This window comes from Fringilla coelebs, assembly GCF_963513975.1.
Source record: "Fringilla coelebs genome assembly, chromosome: 36".
Classification (NCBI taxonomy): Eukaryota; Metazoa; Chordata; class Aves; order Passeriformes; family Fringillidae; genus Fringilla; species Fringilla coelebs.
Genome location: NC_140062.1, coordinates 693,803 through 717,053, shown reverse-complemented (window position 1 = coordinate 717,053; position 23,251 = coordinate 693,803). Strand labels below are relative to the sequence as shown.

General features: G+C 62.5%; 2 protein-coding genes across 6 annotated transcripts; both read right to left on the bottom strand.

Moving 5' to 3' along the window:
- Positions 1 to 482: 482 nt before the first annotated feature.
- LOC311164731 (uncharacterized protein) lies at positions 483 to 9,646 on the bottom strand. 5 transcript variants are annotated; one of them, XR_014616886.1, is made up of 5 exons: positions 9,509 to 9,646; positions 4,875 to 6,752; positions 815 to 4,820; positions 691 to 720; positions 483 to 658 (listed from the first exon to the last, which is right to left on the bottom strand). XR_014616886.1 is itself a non-coding variant. In XM_084224304.1 (4 exons), exons 2-4 carry the CDS (start codon positions 6,742 to 6,744, stop codon positions 1,357 to 1,359), a joined length of 5,262 nt encoding a protein of 1,753 aa, XP_084080430.1. In that variant the 5' UTR covers positions 6,745 to 6,752; positions 9,509 to 9,646; the 3' UTR covers positions 483 to 1,356. The 5 variants fall into 5 exon arrangements, 3 of the variants coding, with proteins under 3 accessions (XP_084080430.1, XP_084080431.1, XP_084080429.1); XR_014616885.1 differs by having other exon boundaries at positions 691 to 4,820; XM_084224304.1 differs by having other exon boundaries at positions 483 to 3,746; positions 3,819 to 4,820.
- A 1,122-nt stretch (positions 9,647 to 10,768) lies between these two features.
- Positions 10,769 to 22,248, bottom strand: LOC311164753 (scavenger receptor cysteine-rich domain-containing group B protein-like; the record flags this gene model as incomplete). Its single annotated transcript, XM_084224331.1, has 11 exons — positions 10,769 to 10,921; positions 14,171 to 14,314; positions 16,790 to 17,104; positions 17,635 to 17,830; positions 18,557 to 18,664; positions 19,302 to 19,477; positions 20,509 to 20,835; positions 21,585 to 21,605; positions 21,866 to 21,940; positions 22,042 to 22,062; positions 22,179 to 22,248. The coding sequence occupies 11 exons, from the start codon at positions 22,246 to 22,248 to the stop codon at positions 10,848 to 10,850; spliced, it is 1,527 nt and encodes a 508-aa protein (XP_084080457.1). The 3' UTR covers positions 10,769 to 10,847.
- Between the last annotated feature and the right edge of the window lie 1,003 nt (positions 22,249 to 23,251).

The window sequence follows — 23,251 nt, the reverse complement described above, 5'->3', positions numbered from 1 at the left end:
TCCCTTGGCCCCGCCCCTTTCGGAAGCACAAACCGCACTGGGGGGGGGGGGAGGGGCGCCTTTATTGACACGGGGGGGGGGGCGGGGACAGACGCGGGAACGGCCTCACCTGGGCAGGTGAGCTCAGGTACCCCCTGGCACCCCTCACCTGGGCAGGTGAGCTCAGGTACCCCCTGGCACCCCTCACCTGGGCAGGTGAGCTCAGGTACCCCTCAGGTACCCCCTGGCACCCCTCACCTGGGCAGGTGAGCTCAGGTACCCCCTGGCACCCCCCTGGCACCCCTCACCTGGGCAGGTGAGCTCAGGTACCCCTCAGGTACCCCCTGGCACCCCTCACCTGGGCAGGTGAGCTCAGGTACCCCTCATGTACCCCCCGGCACCCCTCACCTGGGCAGGTGCCCTCCTGTCACACCCCTGGCACCCCCAGGTACCCCCCGGCACCCCTCACCTGCCCAGGTGAGCTCAGGTGCCCTCCTGGCACGCCCCTGGCACCCCCAGGTACCCCTAGGCACCCCTCACCTGCGGGCACAGGTGTGCACGGGGCAGGGCACAGGGTCCCCCAGGCACCTGGGGGGTTCCAGGTGGGCACTGGGCACCTCCAAGGTGTGTCCAGGTGGGCACTGGGCACCTCTGCCATGCCCAGGTGGGCACTGGGCACCTCCAAGGTGTGTCCAGGTGGGCACTGGGCACCTGTGTGGTCTTCAGGTGGGCACTGGGCATCTCCAAGGTGTGTCCAGGTGAGCACTGGGCACCTCTGACATGGCCAGGTGGGCACGGGGCACCTCCAAGGTGTCTCCAGGTGGGTACTGGGCACCTCCAGGTGGGCACTGGGCATCTCCAAGGTGTGTCCAGGTGGGCACTGGGCACCTGTGTGGTCTCCAGGTGGGCACTGGGCACCTCCAAGGTGTGTCCAGGTGGGCACTGGGCACCTGTGTGGTCTCCAGGTGAGCACTGGGCACCTGTGTGGTCTTCAGGTGGGCACTGGGCATCACCAAGGTGTGTCCAGGTGGGCACTGGGCACCTCTGTCATGCCCAGGTGGGCACTGGGCACCTCCAAGGTGTGTCCAGGTGGGCACTGGGCACCTGTGTGGTCTTCAGGTGGGCACTGGGCATCTCCAAGGTGTCTCCAGGTGGGTACTGGGCACCTCCAGGTGGGCACTGGGCACCTCCAGGTGGGCACTGGGCACCTGTGTGGTCTCCAGGTGGGCACTGGGCACCTCCAGGTGGGCACTGGGCACCTCCAAGGTATGTCCAGGTGGGCACTGGGCACCTGTGTGGTCTCCAGGTGGGCACTGGGCATCTCCAGGTGGGCACTGGGCATCTCCAAGGTGTGTCCAGGTGGGCATCGGTCACTCCTTAGGGGGGTTCCAGGTGCACCTCTGTGGGCTCCAGGTGGGCACCTGGCAGCTTTGACGTGTCCAGGTGGGCACCGGGCACCCCCACAGTGGTCTCCAGGTGGACATTGGGCACCTCCTCCGTGGTGTCCAGGTGGGCACTGGTCAGTTCTGAGGTGTCCAGGTGGGCATCGGTCACCTCTGAAACGTCCAGGTGGGCATCAGGCACCTCTGAGGTGTCCAGGTGGGCATCGGGCACCTCTGAGGTCTCCAGGTGGGCACTGGTCAGTTCTGAGCTCTCCAGGTGGACATCGGTCATCTCTGTGGGTTCCAGGTGGACATCGGTCACCTCAGTGGACTTCAGGTGGTCACTGGTGACCTCTGAAGTGTCCAGGTGGACACTGGTCACCCCTGAGCTCTCCAGGTGGGCATCGGGCACCTCCATGGTGTCCAGGTGGGCACTGGTCAGTTCTGAGCTCTCCAGGTGGGCATCGGGCACCTCTGAAACGTCCAGGTGGGCACTGGTCAGTTCTGAGGTGTCCATGTGGCCATCGGTCACCTCCGTGGTCTCCAGGTGGGCACTGGTCACTTCTGAGGTCTCCAGGTGGACATTGGTCACCTCCATGGTCTCCAGGTGGGCACTGGTCACCCCTGAGCTCTCCAGGTCGTCATCGGTCACCTCCGTGGGTTCCAGGTGGACACTGGTCAGTTCTGAGGTGTCCAGGTGGACATCAGTCACCTCTGAGGTCTCCAGGTGGGCATCGGTCACCTCTGTGGTGGCCAGGTGGACACTGGGCAGTTCTGAACTCTCCAAGTGGACATCGGTCACCTCCGTGGGCTCCAAGTGGACATCGGTCACTTCTGAGCTCTCCAGGTGGACACTGGTCACCCCTGAGCTCTCCAGGTGGACACTGGTCAGTTCTGAGGTGTCCAGGTGGGCATCAGTGATCTCTGAGGTCTCCAGGTGGACATCGGGCAGTTCTGAATTCTCCAGGTGGACATGGGTCACCGTGGTCTCCAGGTGGACATGGGTCACCTCCGTGGGTTCCAAGTGGACATCAGTCATGTCACTGGTCTCCAGGTGGACATCGGTCACCTCAGTGGGTTCCAGGTGGACATCAGTCATGTCACTAGTCTCCAGGTGGTCACTGGTCACTTCTGAGGTCTCCAGGTGGGCATCGGTCATCTCTGTGGTGGCCAGGTGGACACTGGTCACCTCTGAACTCTCCAGGTGGACACTGGTCAGTTCTGAGGTCTCCAGGTGGACACTGGTCAGTTCTGAGGTCTCCAGGTGGACACTGGTCACCTCTGAGCTCTCCAGGTGCACATTGGTCACCTCCGTGGGTTCCAAGTGGGCACTGGTCATCTCAGTGGTCTCCAGGTGGACATCGGTCACCTCCGTGGGTTCCAGGTGGACATCGGTCACCTCCGTGGTCTCCAGGTGGACATCGGTCACCCCTGAGCTCTCCAAGTGGACACTGGGCACCTCTGAGCTCTCCAGGTGGACATCAGTCATGTCACTGGTCTCCAGGTGGACATTGGTCACCTCCGTGGTGTCCAGGTGGGCACTGGTCAGTTCTGAGGTGTCCAGGTGGACATCGGTCATCTCTGTGGTGTCCAGGTGGACACTGGTCAGTTCTGAGCTCTCCAGGTGGACATCGGTCACCTCGGTGGGTTCCAGGTGGACACTGGTCACCCCTGAGGTGTCCAGGTGAACACGGGTCACCTCCATGGTGTCCAGGTGGACATGGGTCACCCCTGAGCTCTCCAGGTGGACATGGGTCACCTCAGTGGGTTCCAGGTGGACATCAGTCATGTCACTAGTCTCCAGGTGGTCACTGGTCACTTCTGAGCTCTCCAGGTGGACACCGCTCACCTCCGTGGTGTCCAGGTGAACATGGGTCACCTCGGTGGGTTCCAGGTGGACATCAGTCATGTCACTGGTCTCCAGGTGGTCACTGGTCACTTCTGAGCTCTCCAGGTGGACACTGGTCAGTTCTGAGCTCTCCAGGTGGTCACTGGTCACTCCTGAGGTCTCCAGGTGGACACTGGTCAGTTCTGAGGTCTCCAGGTGGTCACTGGTCACTCCTGAGGTCTCCAGGTGGACACCGGTCATCTCGCTGGCCTGGAGCTGGACGTCGGTCACCTCAGGTGGCAACACCTGCAGCTGGACACCCGTGCCACCTGAAGGTGGTGGCAACACCTGGAGCTGGACGTTAGTGACACCTGAGGTCAGCGGCAGTGTCCGGAGCTGGACATTGGTCACCTCAGGTGATGGTGACAACACCTGGAGCTGGACGTTGGTGACCTCACCTGCCTGGAGCTGAACACCTGTGCCAGCTGGGGGTGGTGACAACACCTGGAGCTGGACGTTGGTGACCTCACCTGCCTGGAGCTGGACACCTGTGCCACCTGGGGGTGGTGACAACACCTGGAGCTGGACATTGGTCACTTCGGTGGCCTGGAGTTGGACACCTGTGCCACCTGGGGGTGGTGGCATCACCTGGAGCTGGACACCTGTGCCACCTGAGGGTGGTGGCAGCACCTGGAGCTGGACGTTGGTGACCTCACCTGCCTGGAGCTGGACACCGGTGACTTCCGAGGGCAGCGGCAGCACCTGGAGCTGCAGCCCTGTCACACCTGTCACCCCTGTGACACCTGTCATACCTATACCTGTCACACCTGTCACCCCTGTGACACGTGTGATACCTGTGACACCTGTCATACCTACACCTGTCACACCTGTCATACCTGTGACACCTGCTACACCTGTCACCCCTGTGACACGCGTGATACCTGTGACACCTGTCATACCTACACCTGTCACACCTGTCACACCTGCCAGCTCCCCACCCTGCACCTGGACATTGGTGACCTCCGGGGCCACCGGCAGCACCTGGAGCTGGACACCTGTGACACCTGTGACCCCTGTGACACCTACACCTGTCACACCTGCCACACCTATACCTGCTACACCTGTAGGCCCTGTGACTCCTGTGACCCCTGTGACTCCCGGGACCCCTATACCTGTCACACCTGCCACACCTGTGACCCCTGTGACCCCTGTGACACCTGTGAGACCTGCCACACCTGTGACACCTGTGACACCCTTGACACCTACACCTGTGACCCCTGTCAGACCTACACCTGCCACACCTGTGACCCCTGTCACACCTGTGACACCTACACCTGTGACACCTACACTTGCCATACCTAGGACCCCTGCAACACCTGTGACACCAACACCTGTCATACCTGTCACACCTGGATTTGTAGCACCTGTCACACCTGTCACACCTACACCTGTCCCACCTGCCACTCCTGTCACACCTATCCCTGCCACACCTGTAACACCTGTCCCACCTACACCTGTCACCCTTGTCACACCTGCCACACCTACACCTGTCACACCTGTGACCCCTGTGACACCTACACCTGTCACACCTGTCCCCCCTGCCACCCCTACACCTGTCACCCCTGTCCCACCTACACCTCTCATCCCTGTCACACCTACACCTGTCACACCTACACCTGTCACACCTGCCACACCTACACCTGTCACCCCTGTCACACCTGTCCCACCTACACCTGTCACCCCTGTCACACCTATCCCACCTACACCTGTCACACCTGTCACCTCAGCCACCTGCACCCCTGCCCCCTCCCGCCCTGCGCCAGGTACGATCAGGACGCTCTGCCAGCCGCGCTGCCCCCTGCCCACCTGCGCCAGGTGCGGCCGGGCGCGGCCGGGCGTGGCCGGCAGCAGCAGCACCTTGCGGGGGGAGGCGCCGCCGGGGCCGGGCAGCACCAGGTAAGCGGCGGGTGGCGACGCCTCGGCGGGCGCGGCGGCTGCGGGTGCGCGGCACGGGGCGGGGCCGTGCGTGCGCAGGTGCCGCTGCAGGTAGGCGGCCATGACGAAAGCCTTGGGACAGGCGGGGCAGCGGAAGGGCCGCGCCGCCGAGTGCGTGCGCCGGTGCAGGTGCAGGTTGGACGAGTGCGTGAAGCTCTTGCCGCAGGTGCCGCAGGTGTAGGGCCGCTCCCCCGTGTGCACCCGCAGGTGCTGCCGCAGGTTGGCGGCCTGGGCGAATCCCTTCCCGCAGGTGTCGCAGGTGTGCGGCCGCTCGCCCGTGTGGGTGTGGCGGTGGCGCCGCAGGCTGGAGGAGTTCTTGAAGGCCTTGGGGCAGGTGGGGCAGCGGTAGGGCCGCTCACCTGAGTGCTGCCGCAGGTGGTACTGGTAGTGCGAGGCCCACTTGAAGGTGAGGCCGCACTGGGCGCACCTGAAGGCGCGCAGCCCCGTGTGCACGCGCAGGTGAGTCTGCAGCAGCGAGGAGCGCTTGAAGCTCTTGCCGCAGGTGGCGCAGGTGTAGGGGCGCTCGCCCGTGTGGTCGCGCAGGTGGTAGCGCAGCCCCGAGGAGCCCTTGAAGGCCTTGCCGCACTCGCCGCACCTGTACGGCCGCTCGGGCGGGGCCGGCGCCTCGGCCTCACCTGGTGCGGGCGGGGCTCTGGGGGCGGCGGCGGCCGCGGCGCACCTGGGCCGCTCGTGGCCGGGCGGGTGTCGCGCCGGCCCGGAGCCGTTCTTGAAGTTCTTGCCGCAGGTGAGGCAGCGGTGGGGCGGGGCCGGGGGCGGGGCCGACGGCGCCGTCGCTTCCTGCTCCGCACAGGTGAGCCCCAGCGGCCTCCAGAGCGGCTCAGGTGAGGCGGCGTCGGCGGGCGGGGCGGGGCCGCGCGTGCGCAGGTGCGGGCAGGCGCGCGAGGCCGAGGGCGCGGCGCAGGCGGGGCACTGCGGGGCGGGGCCGTGCGTGCGCCGGTGCAGGTGCAGGTTGGACGAGTGCGTGAAGCTCTTGCCGCAGGTGCCGCAGGTGTAGGGCCGCTCCCCCGTGTGCACCCGCAGGTGCTGCCGCAGGTTGGCGGCCTGGGCGAATCCCTTCCCGCAGGTGTCGCAGGTGTGCGGCCGCTCGCCCGTGTGGGTGTGGCGGTGGCGCCGCAGGCTGGAGGAGTTCTTGAAGGCCTTGGGACAGGTGGGGCAGCGGTAGGGCCGCTCACCTGAGTGCTGCCGCAGGTGGTACTGGTAGTGCGAGGCCCACTTGAAGGTGAGGCCGCACTGGGCGCACCTGAAGGCGCGCAGCCCCGTGTGCACGCGCAGGTGAGTCTGCAGCAGCGAGGAGCGCTTGAAGCTCTTGCCGCAGGTGGAGCAGGTGTAGGGGCGCTCACCTGTGTGGCCCCGCAGGTGGTAGAGGAGGGCGGAGGAGCCCTTGAAGGCCTTGGGGCACTCGGGGCACTTGTAGGGGCGCTCACCTGTGTGGCTGCGCAGGTGATGCGCCAGGCGCGAGGACCAGCGGAAGGATTTGCCGCACTCGCGGCAGGTGAAGGGGTGCTCGGGGACACCTGCGGGGGGCGCCGCGCCCGCCATGGCCGCACCTGGGGGGGACACGGCCACAGGTGAGAGCCTGCACCTGGGACAGGTGAGATGGTACACCTGAAACAGGTGGGAGCCTGCACCTGGGACAGGTGAGAGGTTACACCTGAAACAGGTGGGAGCCTGCACCTGAGACAGGTGAGAGCACACACCTGGGACAGGAACAGGTGAGAGCACAGACCTGACACAGGTGAGAGCACAGAGCTGACACAGGTGAGAGCACAGCCTGGACACAGGTGAGAGCACAGCACTGGGACAGGGACAGGTGAGAGCACAGACCTGGGCCAGGGCCAGGTGAGAGCCTGCACCTGACACAGGTAAGGGGCTAGACCTGACACAGGTGAGAGACTAAACCTGTGACAGGTGAAAGCACAGAGCTGGGACAGGTGAGAGCACAGCGCTGGGACAGGTGAGAGCACAGCCTGGACACAGGTGAGAGCACAGAGCTGGCACAGGTGAGAGCACAGCCCTGGGACAGGAAGACGTGAGAGCCTGCACCTGAGACAGGTGAGAGCACAGCCCTGGCCAGGGACAGGTGAGAGCCTGCACCTGACATAGGTAAGGGGCTAGACCTAATACAGGTGAGAGACTAAACCTGAGACAGATGAGAGGCTAAATCTGACAGAGGAACAGGTGAGCACCCTGACCGGGGACAGGTGAGAGGCTAAACCTGACACAGGTGAGAGCACAGAGCTGACACAGGTGAGAGTACAGACCTAGGACAGGTGAGAGCACAGCCCTGACACAGGTGAGAGCACAGAGCTGGGACAGGTGAGAGCACAGACCTAGGACAGGTGAGAGCACAGAACTGACACAGGTGAGAGCACAGACCTGGGACAGGAAGACGTGAGAGCCTGCACCTGAGACAGGTGAGAGCACAGCCCTGGCCAGGGACAGGTGAGAGCCTGCACCTGAGACAGGTAAGAGGCTAGACCTGATACAGGTGAGAGACTAAACCTGAGACAGGTGAGAGGCTAAATCTGACAGAAGAACAGGTGAGCACCCTGACCGGGGACAGGTGAGAGGCTAAACCTGACACAGGTGAGAGCACAGAGCTGACACAGGTGAGAGTACAGAGCTGGGACAGGTGAGAGCACGGAACTGACACAGGTGAGAGCACAGCCCTGACACAGGTGAGAGCACAGAGCTGACACAGGTGAGAGCACAGACCTAGGACAGGTGAGAGCACAGAACTGACACAGGTGAGAGCACAGAGCTAGAACAGGTGAGAGCACAAACCTGACACAGGTGGGAGCCTGCACCTGACATAGGTGAGAGCACAAACCTGAGACAGGTGAGAGCACAGACCTGACACAGGGACAGGTGAGAGCCCAGATCTGGCACAGATGAGAGCCTGCACCTGACACAGGTGAGAGCCCAAACCTGACACAGGTGAGAGCCTGCACCTGACAGAGGTGAGAGCACAAACCTGACACAGGTGAGAGCCCAAACCTGACACAGGTGAGAGCCCAAACCTGGCACAGGTGAGAGCACAAACCTGAGACAGGTGGGAGCCCAGACATGAACCATGGGGGGCAGGTGAGAATCCAGATGGGAAAAGCAGAGACAGGTGAGACCCCAGCCCCAAAATACAGGGCCAGGTGAGAGCCCAGACGCAGCAGAGGTGGGCGGGTGAGACCCCAAACCCAGCACAGGTGAGACCCCAGCCCCATCCCAGGTGTGCAGTGAGACCCTAAACCCATCCCAGGTGTGCAGGTGAGACCCCAGCCCCATCTCAGGTGTGCAGGTGAGACCCCAGCCCCATCCCAGGTGCAAAGGTGAGACCCCAGCCCCATCCCAGGTGTGCAGGTGAGACCCTAAACCCATCCCAGGTGCAAAGGTGAGACCCCAGCCCCATCCCAGGTGTGCAGGTGAGACCCCAGCCCCATCCCAGGTGCAAAGGTGAGACCCCAGCCCCATCCCAGGTGTGCAGTGAGACCCCAGCCCCATCCCAGGTGCGCAGGTGAGACCCCAGCCCCATCCCAGGTGTGCAGGTGAGACCCTAAACCCATCCCAGGTGTGCAGTGAGACCCCAGACCCATCCCAGGTGTGCAGGTGAGACCCCAGCCCCATCCCAGGTGCAAAGGTGAGACCCCAGCCCCATCCCAGGTGTGCAGTGAGACCCCAGCCCCATCCCAGGTGCGCAGGTGAGACCCCAGCCCCATCCCAGGTGTGCAGGTGAGACCTCAGCCCCATCCCAGGTGCGCAGGTGAGACCCCAGCCCCATCCCAGGTGTGCAGGTGAGACCCCAGCCCCATCCCAGGTGTGCAGGTGAGACCCCAGCCCCATCTCAGGTGAGACCCCAGCCCCATCCCAGGTGTGCAGGTGAGACCCCAGCCCCATCTCAGGTGAGACCCCATCCCCATCCCAGGTGTGCAGGTGAGACCCCAGCCCCATCCCAGGTGTGCAGGTGAGACCCCAGCCCCATCTCAGGTGAGACCCCAGCCCCATCCCAGGTGTGCAGCTGAGACCCCAGCCCCATCCCAGGTGTGCAGGTGAGACCCCAGCCCCATCCCAGGTGTGCAGGTGAGACCCCAAAACCGATCTGGAGGGCGTGGCCAACCCAGGGGCGTGGCCAGATCTCAATAAGCCCCGCCCCTTCCTATAGGTCCTTCCCCGCCCCTCACCGCCCTCAGGCCCCGCCCCGTTCCCCTCAGCCCCTCCAGGCCCGCCCCGCGCAGGCGCCGCCGCCGCGGCCCCGCCGCTTCCTCCTCCTCCTCCTCCTCTTCCTCCTCCTCCTGCCCCGCTCCCCGCTCACCTGCGGGGCTCGCGGGGGCTCCGCCGGGGTCGGAGCCGGGCCAGGACCGGGTTAGAACCGGGCCAGAACCGGGCCCGGCGCTGCCGCCGCCGCCGCGCAACGCCCGGGCCGCGCCGCCTCACGAGGCCACGCCCCCTCCGCCTCACGAGGCCACGCCCTCTCCGCCTTCCCGCCTTCGCTACCGCCAATCAGGCCGCGCCTCATTGGGCCAGGCCACGCCCCTCCTCCCTTTCCGGAAGCGCGCGCGGGGCACGCTGGGTAATGTAGTACCCAGCCCGAGCCTGGTCGGGCGGCTCGTACTGGGTTATACTGGTCTGTACTGGTCTGTACTGGTTTATACTGGTCCATGCTGGTTTATACTGGCTCTACTGGTCCATACTGGTTCGTACTAGTCCGCACTGCTCTATACTGGTCCATACTGGTTTATACTGGTCCGTACTGGCTTATACTGGGCTGTACAGGTTTATACTGGTCCGCACTGGTCCATACTGGTCCACACTGGTTTGTACTGGTTTCTACTGGTCCATACTGGTTTGTACTGGTCCGTACTGGTCTGTACTGGTTTGTACTGGTTTGTACTGGTTTGTACTGGTCCATACTGGTTTATACTGGTCCGTACTGGTCTGGTTCGTACTGGTTTATACTGGTTTTATTGAGTTTATACTGGTCCGTACTGGTTTATACTGGTCTGTACTAGTCCGTAGTGGTCCATACTGGTCCATACTGGTTTATACTGGTTTGGACTGGCCCATACTGGTCCATACTGGTCTATACTGGTTTGGACTGGTCTGTACTGGTTTATACTGGGTTTTATTGAGTTTATACTGGTCCGTACTGGTCCATACTGGTTTATACTGGTCCATACTGGTCTGTACTAGTCCGTAGTGGTCCATACTGGTCTATACTGGTCCATACTGGTTTGTACTGGTTTTATTGAGTTTTTACTCGTCCATACTGGTTTATACTGGTTTGGACTGGCCCATACTGGTCCATACTGTTCCATACTGGTCCATACTGGTCTATACTGGCCTGTACTGGTCTGTACTGGTCCTTACTGGTTTGTACTGGTCCATACTGGTCTGTACTAGTCCGTAGTGGTCCATACTGGTCTGTACTGGTTTATACTGGTCCATACTGGTTTGTACTGGTCCATACTGGTCCATACTGGTCCATACTGGTCCATACTGGTTTATACTGGTTTTATTGAGTTTCTACTGGTCCATACTGGTCCGTACTGGTCCATACTGGTCCATACTGGTCCATACTGGTTTATACTGGTTTTATTGAGTTTTTACTGGTCCATACTGGTCTATACTGGTTTGTACTGGTCCATACTGGTCTATACTGGTTTATACTGGTCCATACTGGTCCCTCCCGCTGTTCCCGGCTCTTCCGGGGGCAGCAGGGGCTCCTCTGGGGGGGGAGGGGCGGCCTCAGGGAGGGAATTTTGGGGGGGGACCCCAAAATCCCAAAAATCCCCCCAAAATCCCAAAAATCCCCCCAAAATCCCCAAATTCACCCCAAAATCCCCCCGGGAACCCCAAAATCCCCAAATTCACCCCAAAATCCCCCCGGGAACCCCAAAATCCCCAAATTCACCCCAAAATCCCCCAAATTCAGCCCCAAAATCCAAAAAATCCCCCCCAAAATCCACCCCAAAATCCCTCTGGGACCCCCAAAATCCCCCAAATCCACCCCAAAATCCCCCCCAAAATCCCCCAAATCCACCCCAAAATCCCCCCCAAAATCCCCCAAATCCACCCCAAAATCCTCCCCGGGACCCCCCAAATTCCCCAAATCCCCCCCCCCAAGACCCCAAAATTCCCCAAATCTGCCCCAAATTCCGCCCCTGGACCCCAAAATCCCCAAATTTTCCCCCAAAATCCCCCAAATCCACCCCAAAATCCCCCCCGGAACCCCCAAAATCCCAAAAATCCCCCCCAAAATCCCCCAAATCCCCCCAGGGCCCCCCAAATTCCCAAATCCACCCCAAAATCCCCCAAAATCCCCCCAAAATGCCCCCGGCACCCCCTCAGGGACCCCCGAATTCTCCAAATCCCCCTCAAAACCTCTCAGGGACCCCCCAGGGACCCCAAAACTTTTCAGGGACCCCCCAAATTCCCCCAAAATCCCCCCGGGACCCCCAAATTCCCCAAATCCACCCCAAATTCCTCCCAAAACCCCCCCGGGACCCCCCCCAAAAATGCCTCAGAACCCCCCAAAATCTCCCAAATTTCCCCCAAATCCCCCCAAATCCACCCCAAGACCCCCCAAAATCCCCCAAAATCCATCCCAGGACCCCCAAAATTCCCCCAAATCCCTCCCAAAGCCCCCCAAAATCCCCTGGGACCCCCCAAATCCCCCCCAAATTCCCCAAATCCTCCAAAATCCACCCCAAGACCCCCCAAAATCCCCCAAAATCCACCCCAGGACCCCCAAAATCCCCCAAATCGCCCGAAATTTCCCCAAAATCCACCCCATGACCCCAAAAAACTCCAAATCCCCCCCCAAATCCCCCCCAATATCCTCTGGGACCCCCCAAATCCCCCCCAAATTCCCCAAGACCCCCCCCAAGATCCTTCAGGACCCCCCAGGGACCCCCGGGGGGAATTTTGGGGGGTCCTGGGGTGGATTTGGGGGATTTGGGGGGGATTTGGGGGCTCCTGGGGTGGATTTGGGGGAACTTTGGGGCGGTCTTGGGGTGGATTTTGGGGGATTTGAGGAATTTGGGGGGGATTTGGGGGGTCCCAAGAGATTTGGGGGGGCTTTGGGAGGGATTTGGGGGGGATTTTGGGGGGTCCTGGGATGGATTTTGGGGAATTTTTGGGGATTTGGGGGGTCCCGGGGGGGTTTTTGGGGGAATTTGGGGGATTTGGGGGTCCCAGGAAGGTTTTGGGGGTCCCTGAAGGGGTCCTGGGGGTCTTGGGGGGGATTTGGGGAATTTGGGGGGGGGATTTGGGGGGTCCCAAGCGAATTTGGGGGGTCCTGGGGGGTTTGGGGGTCCCTGCGGGGGAATTTGGGGCAGATTTGGGGGGTCCTGGGGGAATTTGGGGGGGATTTGGGGTGTCCTGGGGGGGTCTTGGGGGGATTTGGGGGGATTTTGGGGGGTCCTGGAAGAATTTGGGGGGGATTTGGGGGGTCCTGGAGGGGCTTTGGGGATTTTGGGGGATCCCCGGGGGGGATTTGGGGTGGAATTTGAGGGGGGGTCTCGGGGAATTTGGGGGCTCTTGGGGGGCTTTGGGGGGGATTTGGGGAATTTGGGGGGGATTTGGGGGGTCCCAGGGGATTTTGGGGGGTCCAGGGGGGGATTTGGGGTGGAATTCGGGGGGGGGGCTCGTGGAATTTGGGGGGTCCTGGGGGGTCTTGGGGGTCCCTCGGGGGGATTTTGGGGGGGATTTGGGGGGTCCCAGGGGGGATTTGGGGGATTTTGGGGGGGGGGTCTCGGGGATATTTTGGGATTTTGGGGGTCCCTGGGGGGGATTTTGGGGGGATTTGGGGGGATTTTGGGGTGAAATTTGGGGGATTTTGGGGTTCCTGGGGGGGTCTTGGGGGTATTTGGGGGATTTTGGGGGGATTCTGGGAGGGATTTGGGGGTTTTGGGGTCTCCTGAGCCGTTTTTGGGGTGGATTTTGGGGATTTTGGGGTCATCCCACCCATTTTGGGGTGAAATTTGGGGATTTTGGGGTCACCTGAGCCATTTTGGGGGAATTTGGGAGGAATTTGGGGGATTTTGGGGTCCCCTGAGGGGGTTTGGGATGAAATTTGGGGATTTTGGGGTCCCCTGAGGGGTTTTGGGGGTGAAATTTGGGGATTTTGGGGTACCCTGAAGGTTTTTGGGGTGAAATTTGGGGGATTTTGGGGTCACCTGAGAGTTTTTAGGGTGAAATTTGTGGATTTTGGGGTCCCTGAGGGGGTTTTGGGGTGAAATTTTGGGGATTTTGGGGTCTCCCCAGCCATTTTTGGGGTGAAATTTGGGGATTTTGGGGTCCCCCCAGCCATTTTTAGGGTGAACTTTGTGGATTTTGGGGTTCCCTGAGGGGTTTTTGGGGTGAAATTTGGGGATTTGGGGTTCCCCTGAGGGGTTTTTGGGGTCGATTTTGGGGATTTTGGGGTCCCCCCAGCAATTTTTGGGGTGAAATTTGGGGATTTTGGGGTCCCCTGAGGGTTTTTGGGGTGAAATTTGGGGATTTTGGGGTTCCCTGAGTGGTCATGGGGTGAAATTTGGGGATTTTGGGGTCACCTGAGGGGTTTTTGGGGTGAAATTTGGGGATTTTGGGGTCCCCCCAGCCATTTTTTGGGTGAAATTTGGGGATTTTGGGGTCACCTGAGGGGTTTTTGGGTGGATTTGTGGATTTTGGGGTCACCCGAGACATTTTTGGGGTGAACTTTGGGGATTTTGGGGTTCCCTGAGGGGTTCTTGGGGTGAAATTTGGTGATTTTGGGGTCCCTGAGGGTTTTTGGGGTGAAATTTGTGGATTTTGGGGTCACCTGAGTCGTTTTTGGGTGGATTTGGGGATTTTGGGGTCACCTGAGCCATTTTTGGGGTGAAATTTGTGGATTTTGGGGTTCCCTGAGGGGGTTTGGGGTGAAATTTGGGGATTTTGGGGTCACCTGAGTCGGTTTTGGGGTGAAATTTGGGGATTTTGGGTCCCCCAGCCGTACCTGGGCGTGGCCGGCCCCATCGGGGGGGGGCGCCCCGGGCACACCTGGCACACCTGGCGCACAGGTAAAGGCCCAGCAGGGCCCCGCAGAGCCCCGCCCCCACCCCCAGCAGCGCCCCCAGCAGCGAGCAGGAGTCGGGCGGGGCTGGACAGGTGAGAGAGAGAGAGAGAGAGACAGGTGAGACAGGTGAGACAGGTGAGACAGGTGAGAGACAGGTGAGACAGGTGAGAGACAGGTGAGACAGGTGAGACAGGTGAGGGACAGGTGAGGGACAGGTGAGGGACAGGTGAGACAGGTGAGACAGGTGAGACAGGTGAGAGAGAGAGAGAGAGACAGGTGAGACAGGTGAGAGAGAGAGAGACAGGTGAGACAGGTGAGACAGGTGAGACAGGTGAGAGAGAGGTGAGACAGGTGAGACAGGTGAGAGAGAGAGAGAGAGAGAGAGACAGGTGAGACAGGTGAGAGAGAGAGAGAGAGAGAGACAGGTGAGACAGGTGAGACAGGTGAGACAGGTGATACAGGTGAGAGAGAGAGAGAGAGACAGGTGAGACAGGTGAGACAGGTGAGACAGGTGAGAGAGAGAGACAGGTGAGACAGGTGAGACAGGTGAGAGAGAGAGACAGGTGAGACGGTGAGACAGGTGAGACAGGTGAGACAGGTGAGAGAGAGAGACAGGTGAGACAGGTGAGACAGGTGAGACAGGTGAGACAGGTGAGAGAGAGAGAGAGACAGGTGAGAGACAGGTGAGAGAGAGAGAGACAGGTGAGACAGGTGAGACAGGTGAGAGAGAGAGACAGGTGAGACGGTGAGACAGGTGAGACAGGTGAGACAGGTGAGAGAGAGAGACAGGTGAGACAGGTGAGACAGGTGAGAGAGAGAGAGAGACAGGTGAGACAGGTGAGAGACAGGTGAGAGAGAGAGAGACAGGTGAGACAGGTGAGACAGGTGAGAGAGAGAGAGACAGGTGAGACAGGTGAGACAGGTGAGAGAGAGAGAGACAGGTGAGACAGGTGAGACAGGTGAGAGAGAGAGAGACAGGTGAGACAGGTGAGACAGGTGAGAGAGAGAGAGAGACAGGTGAGAGAGAGAGAGAGAGACAGGTGAGACAGGTGAGACAGGTGAGAGAGAGACAGGTGAGACAGGTGAGGCAGGTGAGACAGGTGAGACAGGTGAGAGAGAGAAAGAGAGACAGGTGAGACAGGTGAGACAGGTGAGAGAGAGAGAGAGAGAGACAGGTGAGACAGGTGAGACAGGTGAGAGACAGGTGAGACAGGTGAGACAGGTGAGACAGGTGAGAGAGAGAGAGAGAGACAGGTGAGACAGGTGAGACAGGTGAGAGACAGGTGAGACAGGTGAGACAGGTGAGAGAGAGAGAGACAGGTGAGACAGATGAGACAGGTGAGAGACAGGTGAGACAGGTGAGACAGGTGAGAGAGAGAGAGAGAGGTGAGACAGGTGAGAGAGAGAGAGACAGGTGAGAGAGAGAGAGAGAGACAGGTGAGACAGGTGAGAGAGAGAGAGAGAGGTGAGACAGGTGAGACAGGTGAGAGAGAGAGACAGATGAGACAGGTGAGAGAGAGACAGGTGAGAGACAGGTGAGACAGGTGAGACAGGTGAGAGAGAGAGAGACAGGTGAGAGAGAGGGGAGAGACAGGTGAGACAGGTGAGAGACAGGTGAGACAGGTGAGACAGGTGAGAGAGAGAGAGACAGGTGAGAGAGAGAGAGACAGGTGAGAGAGAGAGAGAGAGACAGGTGAGACAGGTGAGACAGGTGAGAGAGAGACAGGTGAGACAGGTGAGACAGGTGAGACAGGGACAGGTGAGACAGGTGAGCACAGGTGAGACAGGTGAGACAGGTGAGACAGGTGAGAGAGAGAGAGAGAGAGAGAGGTGAGACAGGTGAGACAGGTGAGACAGGTGAGAGAGAGAGACAGGTGAGAGAGACAGACAGATGAGACAGGTGAGACAAGTGAGACAAGTGAGACAGGTAAGGGACAGACCAGGTGAGCGGGGAACAGGTGAGAGAGGTGGGGCAGGTGAGAGAAACACAGGTGAGACACAGACAGGTGAGACAGGTGAGGGACAGACCAGGTGAGGAGTGGACAGGTAAAAGGGATTGGACAGGTGAGAGACACAGGTGAGAGACAGGTGAGACAGGTGAGGGACAGACAGGTGAGAGGGGTGGGACAGGTGAGAGAGAGAGAAAGACAGGTGAGACACAGGTGACAGACAGGCGAGACAGGTGAGAGACAGACCAGGTGAGGAGTGGACAGGTGAGAGAGGTGAGACAGGTGAGAGAGAGGTGAGAGACAGGAGAGAGAGATACAGGTGAGAGACAGGTGAGACAAGTGAGACAGGTAAGAGACAGGTGAGACAGGTGAGAGACAGGTGAGACAGGTGAGGGACAGGTGAGAGAGAGAGAGACAGGTGAGAGAGACAGGTGAGACAGGTGAGAGACAGGTGAGAGACAGGTGAGACAGGTGAGAGACAGGTGAGAGACAGGTGAGACAGGTGAGAGACAGACCAGGTGAGGAGGCAACAGGTGAGACACCTGACACAGGTGTGTGCCCCCACCTGCCCCACCTGCCCCACCTGCCCCACCTGCCCGCAGGTGCTCACCTGGCAGCTCGGCGCAGGCGATGGCGGCGGCCGCACCTGAGGCGCAGCTCCCGGCGCGCAGGTGGCGGCACTCGAGCAGCAGCTCCTCGGATCCCCGACAGGTGAGCTCGGCCAGGTAAGGCTGGCCCGGCAGGTGCGGCCCCACAGGTGCGCTGAGGGCGGGGCCGCAGCCCAGCTGCCGGCACAGCACCTGCGCCTCGGGCAGCCCCCAGGTGAGGCCGCACACCTGCAGCCAGGTGCGGTTCAGCAGCACCTGCACCTGCCCCGCGCAGGGCCCGGCCCCGCCCTGCAGCCGCACCTGGGGGGGATCCGCACCTGCGGGGAGGGGGAGGGGTCAGGGAGGGATGGGGAGGGGGGTGGGGATACCTGGGAGGGGCCTGGGGGGGAGCTCACCTGTCCTCTCACCTGTCCCCCGTGCTCACCTGAGCACACCTGTCCCCTCATCTGCACCCTCACCTGTCCCTCACCTGTCCCTCACCTGTCCCCATGCTCACCTGAGCTCATCTGTATCTCACCTGTCCCTCACCTGTCCCCCCCTACTCACCTGTTCCTCACCTGTCCTATGCCCCTTCACCTGTCCTTCACCTGTCCCCCGTCCCCACCTGGTCCCTCACCTGTCCCTCACCTGTCCCCACCTGTCCCCACCTGTCCCCACCTGGTCCCTCACATGTCCCCTCACCTGTCCCCACCTGTCCCCACCTGTCCCCACCTGTCCCTCACCTGTCCCCACCTGTCCCCACCTGTCCCCACCTGGTCCCTCACATGTCCCCTCACCTGTCCCCACCTGTCCCCACCTGTCCCTCACCTGTCCCCACCTGTCCCCACCTGTCCCCCCCATCCCTCACCTGAGCAGACGGCGCCGGCGTCCTCGCTGTGCCCGCAGTTGTGCTCTCCCCAGGTGTGCAGGGCGCACCTGGCCAGGGTCAGCTCCTCACCTGTGCAGTGCGTCCCGTCCAGCCAGATCGGCCCCTCCCCCCGCCCGAAGTGGGCGTGGCCAGGTGCGGCCAGGGCGGAGCCGCAGCCCAGGGAGCGGCAGATCACCTGGGGGGGGGGAGGGGACAGGTGAGGGAGGGGGACAGGTGTGCCCAGGTGTGCCCCAGATGTGTCCCCAGGTGTGCCCCAGGTGTGTCCCCAGGTGTGTCCCAGGTGTGCCCAGGTGTGTCCCAGGTGTGCCTAGGTGTGCCCCAGGTGTGTCCCAGGTGTGCCCAGGTATGCCCCAGGTATGTCCCAGGTGTGCCCAGGTGAGCCCAGGTGTGTCCCAGGTGTGCCCAGGTGTGCACAGGTGTGCCTAGGTGAGCTCAGGTGAGCCCAGGTGTGCCCAGGTGTGTCCCGAGGTGTGTCCCAGGTGTGTCCCAGGTGTATCCCCAGGTGTATCCCCAGGTGTGTCCCCAGGTGTGTCCCCAGGTGTGTCCCCATCCCCAGGTGTGTCACCCCCCGTCCCAGGTGTGTCCCCAGGTGTCCCCCCCAGTCTCACCTGCGCATCTGCCATGTCCCAGGTGTGTCCCCAGGTGTGTCCCCATCCCCAGGTGTGTCCTCAGGTGTGTCCAAGGTGTCCCCCCGGTCTCACCTGCGCGTCCGCCATGTCCCAGGTGTGTCCCCAGGTGTGTCCCAGGTGTGTCCCTATCCCCAGGTCTGTCCCAGGTGTGTCCCCTCCATCCCAGGTGTCCCCCGTCTCACCTGCGCATTCGCCATGTCCCAGGTGTGTCCCCAGGTGCGTCCCCATCCCCAGGTGTGTCCCCCCCATCCCAGGTGTCCCCCCGGTCTCACCTGCGCGTCCGCCATGTCCCAGGTGTCGTCGCAGACCGAGCCCCACCTGCGCTTGTGCAGCACCTCCACCCTGCCCACGCACCTGGAGGAGCCGTTCACCAACCGCACCTGCGGGCACAGCACGGGCACACCTGGGCACACCTGGGGGCACCTGGGGGCACCTGGGGGCACCTGGGCACACCTGGGGGCATTTGGGGGCACCTGGGCACACCTGGGCACACCTGGGCACACCTGGGCACACCTGGGATACACCTGGGAACACCTGGGGGCACCTGGGGTCACCTGGGGATACACCTGGGCACAGCTGGGGGCACCTGGGCACACCTGGGGGCACCTGGGATACACCTGGGGGCACCTGGGCACACCTGGGGGCACCTGGGGGCACCTGGGGACACACCGGGGCACACCTGGGGGCATTTGGGGGCACCTGGGGGCACCTGGGCACACCTGGGGGCACCTGGGCACATCTGGGCACACCTGAGGGCACCTGGGCACACCTGGGGACAGCCACAGACACACCTGGGCACACCTGGGGACACTTGTGGGCACACCTGGGCACACCTGGGGGCACCTGGGGGCACCTGGGCACACCTGGGACACACCTGGGACACACCTGGGCACACCTGGGCGCACCTGGGGGCATCTGGGGACACCTGGGTCGCCTGCGGGCACCGGGGGTACACCTGGGCACACCTGGGGATATCTGGGTACACCTGGGCACACCTGGGCACACCTGGGGCTTTACCTTCAACTGCTCCTGGGCGTCCCCCTGAGGCTCCACCTCAGGCTCCACCTGGGCATCCCCGTCTGAGCGCACCTGGGCATCCACCTGGGGCTGCACCTGGGGCTGCACCTGGGCATTCACCTGGGGCTGCACCTGGGGCTGCACCTGTTCCGTTCCCTGCAGCAGGGGATCAGCGCCTGTGGGGGAGGGAGGAGGGGAGAGGCACACCTGAGCACACCTGAGCACACCTGAGCACACCTGAGCACACCTGTCCTTGCTCACCTGCGCAGTGCACACCTGTCCAGTCACACCTGCTCACACCTGTCCAGTCACACCTGCACACACCTGAGCACACCTGCACACACCTGTCCAGTGTCACCTGTCCGTGCTCACCTGCGCAGCGCATACCTGTCCACTCACACCTGCACACACCTGTCCATGCACACCTGCGCACACCTGCCCAGTCACACCTGTCTGTGTCTCACCTGCACACCATACATCTGTACACTTGTCTACACCTGTACACACCTGTCCAGTCTCACCTGTCCTTGCTCACCTCTGCAGCGCACACCTGCACACACCTGTCCTTGCTCACCTGTCTGTCTCATCTACACACCTGTCCACACCTGCCCAGTAACACCTGCACACACCTGTCCTCACTCACTTGCGCAGTGCACACCTGACCAGTCACATCTGCTCACACCTGAGCACACCTGCACACACCTGTCCAGTCACACCTGATCCCACCTGTCCAGTCACACCTGCTCAAACCTGTCCAGTCACACCTGCACACACCTGAGCACACCTACACACACCTGTCCATACACACCTGCACACACCTGAGCACACCTGATCACACCTGTCCAGTCACACCTGCTCACACCTGCACACACCTGCTCACACCTGCACACACCTGCACACACCTGCACACACCTGTCCAGTCGCATCTGATCACACCTGTCCCTGCACACCTGAGCACACCTGCCCACACCTGTCCCGGCTCACCTGTGCAGCGCACATCTGAGCACACCTGCACACACCTGTCCAGTCACACCTGCACACACCTGTCCAGTCCCACCTGCACACACCTGCACACACCTGTCCAGTCCCTCCTGCCCACACCTGTCCCGGCTCACCTGCGCAGCGCACACCTGTCCAGTCACACCTGCCCACACCTGCTCACACCTGCACACACCTGTACACACCTGCCCACACCTGCCCGGCTCACCTGCGCAGCGCACACCTGCGTCCTCCCCGTGGTGGCAGTTGTTCTCCCCCCAGGTGCGGGCGGGGCAGCTCCCGAGCTCCGCCTCCCATCCCTCGCAGGTGACGTCATCGAGCCAGATGGGGCCCTCACCTGGCCCGAACTCACCTGAGCCCGGCAGCGCCGCCAGGGCGGGGCCGCAGCGCACCTGGCGGCAGGTGACGCGGGCGGCCGCCAGGTCCCAGGTGTCGTCGCACACCGTGCCCCACCTGCCCGCGTGGAACACCTCGACGCGCCCCGCGCACCTGTGCGGGCCCCCGGCCAGGCGCACCTGGCCCTCCCGGGGCTCACCTGGGCACCACCGGGGACAGGGGAGATCAGCTGGGGGGGCCGGGAGCTCACCTGGGCACACCCAGGGGCTCACCTGGGCTCCCAGTGGGGACAGGTGAGCTCACCTGAGCACCAAGAGCTCACCTGGGCACTGCAGGGGCTCACCTGGGCACCCCGGGGGCTCACCTGGGCACCCAGTGGGGCTCACCTGGGCACCCAATGGGGCTCACCTGGGCACACCCAGGGGCTCACCTGGGCACCCAATGGGGACAGGTGAGCTCACCTGGACACCCAATGGCCACAGGTGAGCTCACCTGGGCGCCCAATAGGGACAGGTGAGCTCACCTGGGCACCCCAGGGGCTCACCTGGGCACCCACTGGGGACAGGTGAGCTCACCTGGGCACTGCAGGGGCTCACCTGGGCACCCCAGGGGCTCACCTGGGCGCCCAACAGGGACAGGTGAGCTCACCTGAGCACCAAGAGCTCACCTGAGCACCCAATGGAGCTCACCTGGGCACCCCAGAGGCTCACCTGGGCACCCAGTGGGGACAGGTGAGCTCACCTGGGCACTACAGGGGCTCACCTGAGGGTGCCACAGGCTCACCTGGGCACTGCAGGGGCTCACCTGGGCACCCCAGGGGCTCACCTGGGTGTGCTAAGGGGTCACCTGGGCACCCAATGGCCACAGGTGAGCTCACCTGAGCACCAAGAGCTCACCTGGGCACCCAACAGGGACAGGTGAGCTCACCTGGGCACTGCAGGGGCTCACCTGAGGGTGCCACAGGCTCACCTGGGCACCCAATGGGGACAGGTGAGCTCACCTGGGCGCCCAATGGAGCTCACCTGGGTGCTCAAAGGCAACAGGTGAGCTCACCTGGGCACCCCAGCGGCTCACCTGGGCACCCCTGCGGCTCACCTGGGCACTCCAGGGGCTCACCTGGTCATGCCAGGGGCTCACCTGGGCAGCAGGAGCTCACCTGCGTGTGCCAGGGGCTCACCTGGGCACTCCAGGGGCTCACCTGGGCACCCAGTGGGGACAGGTGAGCTCACCTGGGGGTGTCAGGTTCTCACCTGGGGGTGTCAGGTTCTCACCTGATGGATCTGGAGTCGCACCTGGGGGCACACCTGGAACACAGAGCACGGACAGGTGAGCTCACCTGGGCCGGCTCCCAGCCAGGTGCACCTCGGGCTCACCTGTGGCACGTGACAGGGACAGGTGAGCTCACCTGGGCGCTCCAGGGCCTCACCTGGTGTGCAGAGCCGGGGGGGGGGGGGTGTCTCACCTGAGCCCCTCCCCCCTCACCTGAGCCCCTCCCCCCTCACCTGAGCCCCTCCCCCCTCACCTGGCCCCTCCCCCACTCACCGCAGAGCCCCCACAGGTGCAGCAGCAGCGCCAGGTGAGCCCCCAGGTGAGGGGAGCCCCGAATCCTCATGGCAGGTGGGCTCAGGTGGGCTCAGGTGTGCTCAGGTGTGCTCAGGTGAGCTCAGGTGAGCTCAGGTGTGCTCAGGCACAGGTGAGAGGGCGTGGCCAGCACAGGTGAGGTCTCAGGGCAGGCCGAGCTGGGGCACAGGTGAGGGGGGAGGGGACAGGTGAGAGCCAGAACAGGTGAGCGGGAGAGGGGGTGGGTCAGACAGGTGAGGTTCCCCCGCACCTGAGCCAGGTGTCTGTACCCAGGTGTGTCCCGACCCCCAGGTGACCCCCAGGTGTCCCTCAGGTGTCCCCACCCCCAGGTGAGTTTTACCTGTCCCCCTCCCCAGGTGAGTTTTACCTGGCCCAGGTGAGTTTTACCTGTCTTACCCCAGGTGAGTTTTACCTGTCCCCAGGTGAGTGTTACCTGTCCCCAGGTGAGTTTTACCTGTCCCAGGTGAGTTTTACCTGTCCCCCAGGTGTGCCCAGGTGAGTTTTTTACCTGTTTCCCCCCTCAGGTGTCTCCGTTCCGTTCCCGCAGCGGCTCTGACGCGGCCCCGCCCCTCCCCCCGCCCAGGGGTCAATGCGGGGTCACGTGGGAAGGGGGCGGGGTCATTGGGGAAGGGGCGGGGTCAGATGAGAGAAGGGGCGGGGCCAGATGAGAGAAGGGACAGGAACAAATGACAGAAGGGGCGGGGTCAGATGAGAGAAAGGGGTGGGGCCAGATAAGAAAAGGGGCGGGGCCGGATTAGAGAAAGGGCGGAGTCAGACGCAGGGAGAGGGGCGGGGTCAGATGGGAGGGGCGGAGTCATGGGGAGGCGTCACGTGGGAGAAGGGGCGGGGTCATCAGGGGGGTGGGGTCCCCCCCGGGGAAGGGGCGGTGCCACGAGGGCAGGGTACAAGGGGGGGAGGGGGATCACGTGGGAAAGGGGCGTGGTCATGGGGGGGCGTGGTCATGTGGAGGTGTGACGTGGGGGGGTGGAGCCACGAGGTGGGAGGGTGGGGCTCAGCTGGGGGGAGGGGTCACC

What these genes read in the sequence shown, in the direction of transcription:
- LOC311164731 (XM_084224303.1), bottom strand. Translation starts at nt 6,744, where the DNA reads ATGGCGGGCGCGGCGCCCCCCGCAGGTGTCCCCGAGCACCCCTTCACC. An exon ending in GACAGGTGTAGGTGTGGCAG is followed by an intron (nt 4,821 to 4,874) that starts GTGTGACAGGTG and finishes TGAGAGGTGTAG; the next exon opens with GTGGGACAGGGGTGACAGGT.